The following is a 14367-nucleotide window of genomic DNA, read 5'->3' on the forward strand; positions in this document are numbered from 1 at the left end:
TGTTTTAAATACAGACAGCTGCAGAGAAGTGCTGTCCAAATCTCAACACTTTGGAGGGCAGTAAAACACTAAACTCGGGTATGGTCCAGTGTCCATGTATGTTTTATTCTGCGTTTCCATTCGGTCTTTTTTTTCCCCTTGCGACACGTTTGACACATTGTAAAGTGTTTACTGTGCGCTAAACAACAAAACATCCCTGAGCAGCCAGTGTAGAACAAAAATGAGCTCACAACTGGGGTGAAGAAGGCGGGGTGTTTAGTGGGCGACACAGATTCGAGCAAATCAGAATCAAATATATCCCTACTAAAAACAAACCGCCAATGAAATTCAACGAAGGGGCGGGTCTTTGTCCTGTAGAGAGTCAGTGCTGCAACCTGGCTGTAGAGTGAAGGAAGTAAAGAGATTGGAGGGTTTATGTAATTTCGGTGTTTAGATCTGGCTCCCTTGATAAATTACATAACCGAGTCCGTTAACTTTCTGGGGTGCCTGCATCTCTCTGTTGTTGATAGCAGCAGCAGCAGCAGCAGCAGCAGCAGCCGCCGCCAGAAATCTGAAGCGTGTGTGCTGGTTGTATCGTATCTGTGTGGTGAGGTGCGGGTGTGAGGTGGGCCTTGCCCGGATGTCAGTGTGACTAAAATCCCTATTCTGAGACTTCTCCAATTTAGAAAAAAAATAACCTAAAAAATAATAATAATTTGAGTGCATTGTCCAGACCCTCAGCACCATCAAAACCATATCACTCGCTGGGACTGTGGTGTGGACTCCACGAGCATTTACAAATGGGTAAGTCGAGACATTTACACATTTATTGTTGCATTATCACATTCAAAATATGCGCAGCAGTTTAATCTTTTTGCCATTAGTGTCGTGTAATTCATTGACACTGGTTACTGTTTAAGGCAAATTACGCAGTAGTTGCTGTATCGTATTGTATCTGTCAAGTTGGGAATGGGACTAGTAGAGATACTCATCCTATTGATTATCAAGACATGCCTAAATGTTAGTCAGATCAGCGTTTGGTCCAATGATTACAATCATGTAATAATCCGGTTCGGAGAAGTATTTGACATTGTAGTGATTTTGTGCCACTATCTAACGCATTCCCTCGTTATTTGTTAGAGACAATTTAGTATTTTCAGATCCTTATTGTTAACCACAATCTGTCACGTTTGTGTTTGAACAATTTTACAAATACTGTAAGTAAACGTACCATAATGCAAATCTAATACACGTTTCATGCTTACAAAGCACATACCCTATAAACAACCTGCTGATTTATGTTCTGCATCTTCTACACTGTATAGCTGGTGTGCAGCCCGTGGTGAATTTGCATTCCAGTTCACATCAGTGGTACAATTGCATCATTGTAATGTATAATAATGCGTTATGCAATTCACGTGCAATTATTGTTAGTGGGGCTTTTTTTTTGAGGCGTTGGCGTTTACAACCTATTGATGAATCAGTCTGTGTCATGGTCCATTTAATGCAGTTGAATTTTCAATCATGCAATATTAGTACAGTAGCTATCTGTATCGAATGTTTAAACCACTGATCCAAAAATATTGTTAATACTGTGCCTTCATAGACTAACAACAGTCCATCATTAAATGCATAACACATAGAAACTCTATAATGTAATTTGAAAACACCCGTTATTTACTATATGATACTCTGTATGAGGTAGGACTTCTTACTTTTTTTTTTAATCATGCTACTGGATGCTACTGCAAACACACACCCTTCAGCTGTTAAAATCACTAGTTAACTCAATCATGCGTGTTTGATCTGTAGATTGAATACACTGTTACAATAATAAATCTTGTTGTTTTGATCTACACTGACATCAGCATTGCTCAAAATAAACACTGCCCATAAAATATTATTTCAAGTCACTAGGGCCTAAAGGTCAGACACAACCACTGACTTGCTTAAGGACATTTTTCCTGCCAATAAAATTATACATAATATACAACTGGCTTACAGTTTACACTACACAAATAAGGAACAATGGTGGTTGTTTGGAGTTAAAGTGTATAATTTAAAAACAAATGGTGTATTTCTTTCTTTATTAGGAAGCTTAATGTTATTTATTCATTTCAATGTATTCTGTAAAAACATTGGAATGTGCATGCAGTGTTCATGTGTGACCTGAAGAAGGCAGGAGCAGTTGGTTACATTTAAAAACAAATCTGCAACATATACCTTTACTGCACAAAATCAGAACACTGTGTCATATTACCAGTTTACGTGTTCAAGCAGAATACAATAACAAGACTATTGAGTCCTAAACCCTTAAATGCTCAAATAATGTCCATGTTATCAAGAAATATGTTGATAATGATAAAACTGCTGCATTTGAAAATCTTATAAATAACTTGCCTAAAATTGGTATTGATTTCTGTAAAACTGGAGTCTGTGTGCAGCACTCCCATGCATGAGACAAAAAGATTTCCAAAAACGGTCTGTGGTGCTTTTTCAGCCAAAGGCGTTTTCATTAAGACTGTAGTTAAATAGTTGGAGGTGCCTCAGGACAGCCCTTTGTTGTACTTTAACATTTAGGAGTCCTCCAAGGCAATAAAACCTTCCATAGTCTGCAGCTTCCTGAGTCTTTTAGAATATCATGACATAGCATCTTATTAAATGTCAGCACTGAAGCTGTATATTCAAACATTACAGAATTAAACTTGTGTAAGATGTGTTGTGATCTCACTTAATAACAACACACAGACCTTTAACTCTGGTTTCACAGACTGATTGCCACTAATCTTGGACTATTGAATGTTAACTTAAGGTAGCCCAAGATATGTACCCAGGCCCAGTGGTCATCAGGGTATAGGAAACCAGATTACCTTAAACATTTTTACTTTATAAGAAACTGAAAACAATAAAATATGCAAAAGTGAGAAGTACTGTAAAGTGACCATTCAGAGAATTTCAGAGCAGTTCTCACCGCATATGTCCACACTCTATTGTTTTCTGACCCTTTGTCCCCTGACTTCATTCATATACTGACATCTGATGGAAAGTAGATTAGAAAGTCAAGCTACTTGGTTGCTGCTTCGTTCGTGTTTTAGGCATAAATGTCCGGTGAAATGCAAAGTAACCACACAAAGATAATGTAATATTTTACACACAAAACATAACCCATTGTCAAATGCTCCAAACAAATATTGTTTTGTTGCATAACATCAATACATGTGATGTTGTCTATGAAAATGTGTAACATGTACTGTAGATCACACACCGAATACACGATAAGGCATAACATCAGCGGTTAACGGATAACGGATCCAATTCTGGCCTAAATTGATTCATAAATATTCATTGGAGCCAGATCGGTAATGATATTCAAGACAAGTCATTCAGAATTATTGGTCCCAAAATGTATACTTAGAATGGTATGTAGCTGCCGTTCCAGGAATACATTTATGGCATTGCAGTGTAATTTGTCAAGCATTTTGTATAAAAGTGCCACATAATTTAAGTACTGAGCAGCAAGGGATTTTTCAATCACTCAACCCTGTGACGACTAACATTGTAATTAAAGCAGAATCGTGTTTAAGTAGTTAAGTGGCACTGAGCTGCTGGTTGCTTTTTAATCCCGTTGCTTAAAAGTTCACATTATCTCTTCTAAAGCAGACAGACAGCACGCCTTTCCTCCAGGTTGCCATCAGGGTTTTTCTTTTATACAGAAAGATGTATAAGTGCTGCTTACTGGAATAAAATGGCATTAGGCTGAATGACGTCAGGAGGGGGAATGGAAATGGATATTGCAAAACTCCCTTAGGATTGCATCTTGATTTTTCAACTGATTCCATTCGGGGTACAATTTAGTTTAGACTTTAGATGCAAATACAGTTTTGTTGTATTTTCCATAGAGAGTGGCTCATCCAGTTGTAGTCGAACTTGATTACAACAGTCTTCCACTCACGTTATTGACAGTATCAGGATCTGGGTTCATGTGGAGAAACATGTGTTTGAGCTGTCTGTGTTTAATTGCACTTAGACAAAAGGCAAGCCTGGTATGAGTACATTTTGCCTGAGTGGAGGGCAGATCTCTGGAGAATTGGTGCTGCTAAGGCCCATATAGAAACTTGTGTGTTGCTATTCCACATGGCTACACAGGTGCAGAACCCCCTTTTACAGTACTTTACATGTGCTTCCTTTAGGCCACCAAATTGATTGTCTGTCTAGTTTTTTTGGAAAAAGGAATCTGTACTACAGGGTTTGTTTTTCTTGGTAAAGCAGTTCAAATATTAAATCTAGAAGCGTGTTTGTCTAACATTGCGAATTCAGCCAATGTGTACTTGTGAATAAATATAGGCCTGTATAGAGAATTGCTTATCCAGTTGTGGTTACAACAATCTTTAACACAAGTTATGTGTTTTTTTGTTTTGTGTTTGTGGAATGCTTCATTATAACAGTTTACAATGTGCACCATTATGAAGGTGCTTTCCTACTGTATGCAAACAAGAAATTGTTTAACAGTTGAGCGCTGCAAGACAACTTGCCATTGCTTTCCACTTTTGTTAGAAAATACTTTTATTCCATTTGGTCTTGTCAGCCGTGAATTTGTCTGAAATATGTTTTGGGACTACATTACGACAAGAACAGGTGCTTTGACAAGACCACCATCCAGGACCAGGAAAATAGAAAGTAGCACTAGTGTGGTCATCATCACTAGTAACAATTCATGGGGTGCCCTGTGCCCCAGATTCTGCATCCTAAATGTCTGTTAACTATAGACCTGTCAGATGGCTACATTCTTTGTCCTCGACTTGGTGCTCCTGGCTGAAAAATCACTATGTTTTCTTAATGCAAAAGACAGGACTCATAAAGCAGCAGGAAGGTTGTAAATTAAAGTGAATATTTATAGGTGTTGAAGCTTGACAAAACAGTGCTTCCTGTCATTTTGTTTAACATTCCAATGTCTTTCAGCACTTACGATATTCAATTTACAGCAATACACTAGCTCAGGGCAGGGGTGTGCAATTCTGGTCCTCAAGGCCCAGAGCTCTCATAGTCTTTGTTTTACCTGTAAACTAAATAATTTAATTGAAACAATTACAGGTCTTAATCAGTTAATAATAATATCTAGGACTCCGGATCTCAAGGACCTAATTTGTACTCCAGTGTCTGTTAATCACCAGACTGCAGTACAAAAAAAAAAAAAAAAAAAAATTCAACTAGTTGAAATAAATTCTCTGGGGGCACTTGAGGATCAGAGTTGAAACCCTGTTACAGTATGTAAGAAGGATCTCTGCTACTGTTCTGCCGGTTTGAGTTTAGCAGGCTGGATTGGGTTTGGTGCATGTTTTAAGCCTGCACTGGAAGAACACAATGTTTGGCAGTGCAATATACAATAGTAAAACATTTTAATTAAAGCAATACATACTTATTAAGTTAAGATACTGCATGTGTCCAGTTTACTACTGACTATAGTTGCCCAATTGCCCATTATCCTGGAAAGGTCTTCAATAATTTTTTGTTTCTCTTTTGGTATTCTGTTTCATTTACAGTGATCTTATGTTTTGTTTATTGGTGTGTGGGTATAGCAATAGAGAATAGTGACAACTGCAATATTTAGATATTTGACAAAAATAAAAAATGCATGCAAGATTATGGTCTTATTTCATGCTATTCATAAAACTTTCCCCAACATTGTTAAATTTAACTAAATCCAATATACCATTAGCTAAATCCAATAACTTGTTTATTTGTACTTTTTAATTCAGCAGCAATCAAGACACTTAATGAACTCCAAAACCACGTCTCTGTAAAAACTTCACAGCTACAGTAAATCTATATTTGATGAATTTTGACTCATGCTAGATACGATGAGTATTGGCACCACCAAGACAAAATCAAAATGATAGAGTTATTGACTGAGAAGTGTTAGCCTAATAGATTGTGCTGAATAAAACAACAGCAGTGTACACCTCATTGCTGGAGTGAGGTTCCTGTGGACCTCCAGCAACTCCTCCCTGTTCATTTTCTAGTTCCTTGGGCTCAAGTTGCTGCCCTGTTTCATTTGGAGATTAAGCATCTGTGAATGTGACAGGGCTGCCGTCTTTCTCATCAGCTGGCCTCGCAGCTGTCGGAAGTGGTTTCTGTTATAGAGACCCTTGACAGGATTAGGGAGCTCTGTCATTACAGTCTCCACTACAAGAACATACCCCTGCTGCAAACAAAATGGTAGGAATGCAGCCAGAAACATTCAGCTAAGCTATCTTGAGCCTTATTTTCTATCAAATTTATTTTATTTATTTATGTATGTATTTGTTCATTTTTGCTCTATTATTTTACCCGGGCCTTGATATTCTTAAAATTTAGAATATCCAGTTAGGTTCCCTCACATCAACTATTCCCTGTAACACCTCAGGTGAGCTGAAGGTCAATGGGTGTCCTGTTCCATGACCAAGCCAACTGCTTCTCTACACCCAGGTACTTGAAAGTGGTTGTAGGCGAGTTACCGGCCCCTTCAGGCCAGCCTTACAGGTGGGGGTGGGGTGTAGGAGAAATGTCACAAAGTCAATGAAAGGTCTTGACTGAATGAAGCTTTTTCTTGCTGATAAAACTGTTAAAATGAAGTGCTGTGCAGCATTGCAGACAAGGTGCATGTCTTGTGCCTTGAGCGGATGAAGCTCTCTCATGTATAAATGATGATGCAACGCAGCGCCCGGAAGCTCAGGTGTACATCCTGCTGAGACCAGAGCTAGCTACTCTGTTTGTATTCTATTATTAAAATAAACTATACAGCCTTTTGTTTTACTAACTTATGGTTATTGTTGTGTGTTTTCTTACACACCCAACAAGATCTATTTACTGTACATATAATACACATTATTTGTTGCTTTCATTGTACTGCAGGAATACAAAAGGGAATCAATTCCATTTACTCCAGCCTGCTTTGAAAGACTACCTTTTAATCTTTCCTTTGGGACAGCTAACTATGGCCATGGACCCCAGAATGATTCTAAGGACAAGCAGGTGTGACAGCCCTTGGTAGTGCAGAGTACATTCAGTCTTTGAAAGGTTGGATAAGCAGATCATATGGCAAGCTAGTATTTATGGATATTAGGTTGTTTATTAAGTGAGCTAAAATAAAGAAATACTTAATTTATACAACCACTACTTATTTTTTTCTTCATGTTTACAAACCATGCATTCTGTCAGATATACAATTACCTGTAAATTTTGACCTTTTTTGTTAATGTTTAATGGTTACTTTTAACTCCCTTACTCTAAAATAATTTACTTGAGAGGCTTTGTGTGTGCTGTCACTGCCTTCAAGGACCAGCATGTCAATGAGAAGATGGTTTCAATGATTATTATTTGTTTTTTTAGCAGACTCCTTTATCCAAGACAACTTACAGAGACTAGGGTGTGTGAACTATGCATCAGCTGCAGAGTCACATCAACATCTTACCCGAAAGACAGAGCATAAGGAAGTTAAGTGACTTGCTCAGGGTCACACAGTGAGTCAGTGAGTGAGCCGGGATTTGAACCGGGGACCTCCTGGTTATAAGCCCTTTTCTTTAACCACTGGACCACACCACCTCCTATGATGTTATTGGGATTACATAAAATGTCAGACCACTTAAAATAAGCATGACTAATGAAACAGTAGGGATTTATAAAGTGCCTCAGTGCCTTGTCAGAAAAAGGCCTGATTTAAAATATGCACAGATGCTGAGTCTCTAATATGTTTCGGCAGAGAATTCCATAAATAGGGAGCACGGTACCTGAATGCCCTACCTTCCACAGTCTGGAGCTGAGCCTTCAGGATTGTCAGTAGCCCTGCAGTGGAGGATGCTGGAACGTATTCAGACAACACGTCTGAAAGGTACGGAGGAGATAGTCCATGAAGTACCTTATAAGTTGTGCCTTATGTACAGATTACCATTGTGGTTGTAAAAGTCATCACGTACTGTATGGTGTTTTTTTTTCCCCCATTAACTAAATATCAAAACTGTTTAAAGTGGTTATTTTTTCTTTTGCTTTGGAGGTCTGAAACATCAGTAAACTTTGATTACTCATTGCTTTAAAACAATTTTTTTTTTTTTTTAAACTAACAGAAAAGGTAGCTAGCTGCTGTCCAGATTCAGTCAATTCACAGTGTTCTTCCATTCATAGAACAGTCTGTTCTCAGAAGGGCCACTTGAAGGTGTTCGATCTGGTAGGATGAATAACCTTCACTTGTGGTCCATCATCAGAGACGTTCGCAACTTCTCCAGGGAACATTTTATTGTAATACGACACCTTCACCCAGTCACCAACTGAGCTGGACGACTTCAGCCTGGTAAGGGGTAAGAATGATGTTGCCTTGAAGACTAGCTTGTGCTGCTCTTGCCTTAATAGTACCTCCCACACCATCACACAGACTTTTTCTGTGCGATGTGGCAAAGTAATGCCGTTGGGCGGTGATACCTAAGTCTTGCTGATGAAAGCTAAGGTTGCCGAAGTTTTTGCAATTCTTGTACTGCCTAGGAGCTCTGTCACTGAAGTAATGTATATGTTTCAAGTCAGGGACCTCTCTCTTCATGAAAGGAATGACATCCTTCTGAAATGCATACACTGTCGACGTGGAGTGTTGCATTTCATTACTCATCACTGCAACACTTGTGCTTAAGTTCACCGGCCTGATGGAAGTGTTGCCTGAGAATTGTCCCAATGAAATCCTTGGGCAGCATCTTGGATCATAAAACTATACCTGTCTGTAAAATCGAGCAGACAGATTGCTGATTATCTATCAGTTTGTAGTTTTTAAAACGCAACTAATTGAGATTTTGTGTCGCTGTAACACAGAAATCCAATTTCCACACGCAAGTTCATAACCCTCGGCTCCAAGCTAGTGCCACTGGAAGCACACCCTGTCACTTTTTACTCTAGATCTAACCACAGACAATGCAAAATTGAAGAATAATGTGGTTAGGACTATGCAGTACATTAGCCTCACCGAAGTGGCCATAAGCAATGCTCGAATGCATGACAAATGCAACTTCAAAAATCCAAAATCCACGGATACCAAAATGTTTTGCTTGATTCTTGTAGATGTCATCAACATCTGACCAAAATCATCTTTGGGTGATTTTTCGGACCCCTCCCCCCCACGTGAGTTATTTTGGCCTAAACTTGGTAGAAATACCAAAAATTCAAATTTCATGGGCCTTTAATGACCAGTGGTGGGACTTGAAACCAACATTTTTTCACAGAATTTGGAAGACTGGTTCCTAAGGTTCTTGCAGCAATACTAACATTTTAGGACCCACATCCCCTACAGGGCAAAGGGTTGGGCTGAAGTTCGAATACAACTCGTCATTTGCCCCTCGTCTGGCAACTTGCTAAAAGTGAGTTAGGTGTTCCTGGTATTTTTTTCTCGAAAGCCCTATTCATTACGAGTCGAACGAGGTGCTACACATGATGGTAGCGTCTAAGTTGAGCCCAGGGTGATTTTTTTTGGTCAGGGTCACTATTTCACTTTAGGTTGACCTTTGGCAGGTCACAGCTCGAAAGGGAAATTAAAATAAAAAAAAAAAAAAAAGATTAGCATTTCTGAACTCAGCTGGCCTGAAAACCCCCAGGTGAAATTTTCTAGCAAAATCTGACACGGTCAGGCAACAGAATGTCCCTTTTCTGGTTGAGTTGGCGCAGAATGACCCTTGTGAAAATGTTTGCAATAACACTGGTGAAGCACTTTTGGTCTAATAAGCATCACTGTTTTGCTTTTGTTTCCTGTTTATTCTTTAAAATAAATGTATTTAAAACAAATCTACATGTATTGTAAATAATAATAATAAATATGTGCACAGTTCTTGGAAATGAAAGTTTTTTTAAGGTTCTGTATCTGACAAAGTTTTGAGCATATGACTAAAATAATATTCATATTTAAAGAGAGTAAAACAGAATTTTTATTGCCTTGTTTTTAGCTAATGTTAACAGATCCCTGCATGAGTTCCGCTGTAATGACTGTACACAGCAGCTTCTGCAGCTGTTGCTAGCCAGTCGTGAAACAGCTTCCGGGAGCATGGCACCGGCGAACTTTGAATGTGTAAACTGAAATAAGCCTCCACTCTAAATATTCGTCTTCATTTTTTTTCAGAATTACTTTCTTTGATTTATTGATTTCAGTGCTTTCCTTTTGGCTTATTGGTTGCTTAGTTATAGAAAACCCGATTTGTAAAAGATTTGCCATGTCGCAGGAACGAGTACCAACACAGCACTTCGGTACGTGGCCTCAGATTCTGACCGTACAACAAATATGACGTGCGGCGGGAAAGTTAGGATTAGTTCGTGGTTATGTTTTTAAAAAATGGTTTTGTAAATTCGTTTTCAGCTTTTTGGCACAATGGCACATTTTCCTGTATCTATGAAACGGAAGCCATGTGCACTATATACATTATACTAGTTAAAAGTAACCGGCCCAGTCGGGCCTGTGGTGCTTCATAACTACAGGCCAGACTGCGATCTCTACCGGCCCCGGACTGCCGGGCCATGGTTACCGTCGAACCCTGCATATAATTCTGTTGCTAGTGAGGTCCACAGTGTCAAGGCCCTGGAAAGCTCTTGTATGACCTCTTGTTTAACATGCTGGTCTAATTCAGGAACTGCAGTTTCACTTATATAACAACGGTTAGGAAGAGTGTACCTTGGCTCCAAAGTATGTATCATTTTTCGAAACCCTTTGTTTTCCACAATACAGTAGGGGCGCATATCTTTTCAAATGAAATGCACTAGTGACTGGGTGATGTTTTTAGCGTGCACAGGTGTTGCAGATAGTTTTGCACGATTGAATGTTTCTAGTGTAGGCTGTGCATATTGAGTTTTCATATCTTCGTTTGCTAACCGATCTGACCCCGTCTGTAACTGTGATGGGCTGTCGATCATCTGATGGTGTTGTTTTAAATGAACACTAAGATTGGTTGTATTCCCTGAATACTTGATTTGAGCCTTACACACATTTTACACACAGCGTGACTCTTATTAATAACATGATGTGAGTCCATGGTACAATACAAACCAAAGTGAGTCCACACTGGCTTTTAAAGCGTCCGGAGCAGGTCGAATTTCGCAGTCACCCTCCATTATCAACATAACCCGCCTCCGCTCAGCCTCCAGCGGGCTTGACAGAAACACCCTTAACACACAGTGATTGGCAGGTGAGGCTGCAAGAGTACACACTATTAAATAATATTCACCAATTATCAGTGTAGACATGTTTATGTTCGCAGATAAAATTTTACTTAAAGTATTGATATAGGGGTCACTGTATTGATAATCGTATCGTCAAAAAAAATATCGCGGTTCACCGTGTGAATTGATGAATCGGCACACCCCTAGTACATGCTTTCTTTTCCTATATCTTATTTTTTTTTATTAGTTTTTATTATTTTCTCCCCAATTTGAAATGCCCAATTATTTTTTAGGCTCAGCTTACCGCTACCACCCCTGCGCTGACTCGGGAGGGGCGAAGATGAGCACATGCTGTCCTCCGAAGCGTGTGCCGTCAGCCGCCCGCTTCTTTACACACTGCAAACTCACCGTGCAGCCGCCTCAGAGCTACAGCGTCGGAGGACAACGCCGCTCTGGGCAGCTTACAGGCAAGCCCACAGGCGCCCGGCCAGACTACAGGGGTCGCTGGTGCGCGGTGAGCCGAGGACACCCTGGCCGACCTAACCCTCCCTCCCCCTGGGCGACGCTCGGCCAATTGAGCGCCGCACCCTGGGAGCTCCCGTCCACAGTCGGCTGTGGAATAGCCTGGACTTGAACCGGCGACGTCCAGGCTATAGAGCGCATCCTGCACTCTAGCGAGTGCTTTTACTGGATGCGCCACTCGGGAGCCCTTTTCCTATATCTTATTGAAAAATATACAGCATCAAGCTTTTGAAGCTGCCTCATGTAGTAAAGTACATAGTATATGCTATTAAACCATCAAAGTTGTATGAAGACTTCATCGCCAATAAATAATTGAACACATTACATTAAAACAACACAATTTCTGTGATGTTAAAGAGTATGCCGTATGTTTAACCCTTTGCAGTCCATTTATTAATTGTGTGTCAGGCACGCCAGGTCTAATTAATTTTCACATGCGCAGTTAATTTTATACCCGCTGTTTAAAAGTAATTTTTTTTTCACAGTCAAACGGGTTTAAATGGCCCTGCATATCAACAAAGCACTCACTAGGCATCTCCAGCCCCGCCCCACCCTTTCGTTTGCTATAGCGTTCACCTATGTAAGAAATAAATAAATAATAATAATAATAATAGTCGTACATACCGATTTGATCATCTCCGGATCATTCGTTTTATCACCAAACTCCTCAATAATGCGATCCAAGTCATTATTTTATTACTATAACATCTGAAAAAAGCTCTGCAAATGTCCATGATAGTCTCTGTGCGCTGACGCACTCAGCCAGCTTGTTTACTATGACCGCCCCGTTATCTGATACCTGATACCACGTATGACTAATCCTGAGATACGCTTTTTTTTTTTCGACTGGTCTCGGCTCCTGTCGCTCCCACTCGGCAATTGAATGGTTTTCTCGGCTTTTTCCGGAGAAAAAACGACTAAACACCCGTTTATTGCGTTGCTATAATAATGTCGGACCCAGTCCGGCAAAGGACCTGTGAGGAATAATTGCAATGTCGGACCCAGTCCGACAATGGACCGCAAAGGGTTAATAACTTTTTAGCCCCCTCAGCATTCAAGTACTTTTATTTAGTTTTGTATTAAAAACATTTCTCCCTCAGAAATATTGTAGAAGTGAATTTACACTTTCAGGCAAGACAGTTGCCGAGTGTTGAGAATCACACCAGATGTGGAAGTTCAGAAAGCACAGAAGTTGCAGAAATGGCTTGGTACTGCTTTGCTTGCTGTATCATAACAGGAAATCAGAAGGCATCTAGTTCCAGAATTCAACTGGGTTTTTGTCCAGCTGGCTCATCATAGTAGATGCTTAATTCATCCCTCTCTCTGCAGGGCGACTTACAATTGTTACAAGATATCACATTATACATTATTTCACATTATACAGATATCACATTATTTTTACATACAATTACCCATTTATACAGTTGGGTTTTTACTGGAGCAATCTAGGTAAAGTACCTTGCTCAAGGGTACAACAGCAGTGTCCCCCACTGGGGATTGAACCCACAACCCTCCGGTCAAGAATCCAGAGCCCTAACCACTACTCCACACTGCAGCTATTGTAACTTCATGTTACAATAGCTCTAAAAAAAAAAAAAAAAGTACATTTAAACAGCCTTAATAATCTTTCAACAATGGTCTTTTTCAGCCAGACAGCCTTGCTACAGAATGCATTTCTGAATAATCCAGTCTCTATGCTGCTTGCTAAGTACCTGCAGCATGAAACTAGGTCAGAACAGTGCTGTCTCAAGCTGTGAGGATGGGCACAACACACAACATAAAAATGTAAAAGTCTGAACCATTCATGGCTTCCTGAAGCACTGAGTGTAAAAGCATTCCAGATTATTATTATGTGTTTCCTTCATGCCTTTTCGTTTTAATTTTGCAAGCTGTATGAGCCTGGTCCCTGTGTTTATCCTGTTCAGGGAATTAAGGCTGCTACAGTAGCTTATAAACAATACCCAGACCATTTTAATTACCCAAAGATTGCTGCTGAGCGAGCTACGGTACCACTGGGAGTAAACATTGTGTGACAAGTAGCTAAATCCCATACCCAAGAGACTTGGGTGACTAGATCTTACTATATCAGCATGACATTTGAAGTGATGTGTAGCAGTGTACCGTAGCTCATGGTGAGCTGGGAGACAGCTTTCTTGACGGTATATTGGAAGTTTTTCATTTTTATTTTAAAGTCTTTGATGAAGGTAATCTTCATTAATAGGGCTGGTTTAAAAGTCCAAGCTTATTTAACTTTTCATTTTGTTATTTTGAAATAACTACAGCATTAGTAAATTAAATTTAATTCGGTTAGTATTTAAAAAAGACATGATGTTCTGTAGCATTTTAACCCTTTTAAATTAGAAGGGATATATGCATCCCATAACAAAATGTATGCTGACTTTCTTATGTTTGCAATGAGGTGTACGAAACAGGGTTTACAATTTACTGACAGATTGGATCTGGTCATCCAAATGATCAGTTTCCTTGTGATAGTTGAGTCACTCTCAAATGTATTTTAAGAAGAAACTGTTTGAAAAGCTGCTCAATACCTTGTGTACGTTACTGCTGATAAGAACAAAGCAAGAACTCCCTGTCTTGGGGGATATCTTCCATTTTGATAGCTGACTGCTGTGTCATCCTGGAACCTGAAATGACCCAGATTTCTATTTGACTGCATTCAGTGTCTGGGGAACAACTGGACATATGTTTGAA

General features: G+C 39.6%; 1 protein-coding gene across 3 annotated transcripts in view; it reads left to right on the forward strand.

Annotated features, from left to right (window-relative positions):
* Positions 1–347: 347 nt before the first annotated feature.
* LOC117409325 (rap1 GTPase-GDP dissociation stimulator 1) overlaps positions 348–14367 on the forward strand; it is a 67589-nt gene continuing 53569 nt past the window's right edge. For 2 of the 3 annotated variants that reach the window (XM_034015188.3, XM_034015190.3), the window contains exon 1: positions 348–783. In XM_034015188.3, the coding sequence (XP_033871079.1) occupies positions 780–783 (4 nt within the window). In that variant the 5' untranslated portion in view covers positions 348–779. The remainder of the gene's footprint in view (positions 784–14367) is intronic. The other variant, XM_034015191.3, reaches the window with a different exon arrangement.

This window comes from Acipenser ruthenus, chromosome 2, assembly GCF_902713425.1.
Source record: "Acipenser ruthenus chromosome 2, fAciRut3.2 maternal haplotype, whole genome shotgun sequence".
In the NCBI taxonomy this organism is placed as follows: domain Eukaryota; kingdom Metazoa; phylum Chordata; class Actinopteri; order Acipenseriformes; family Acipenseridae; genus Acipenser; species Acipenser ruthenus.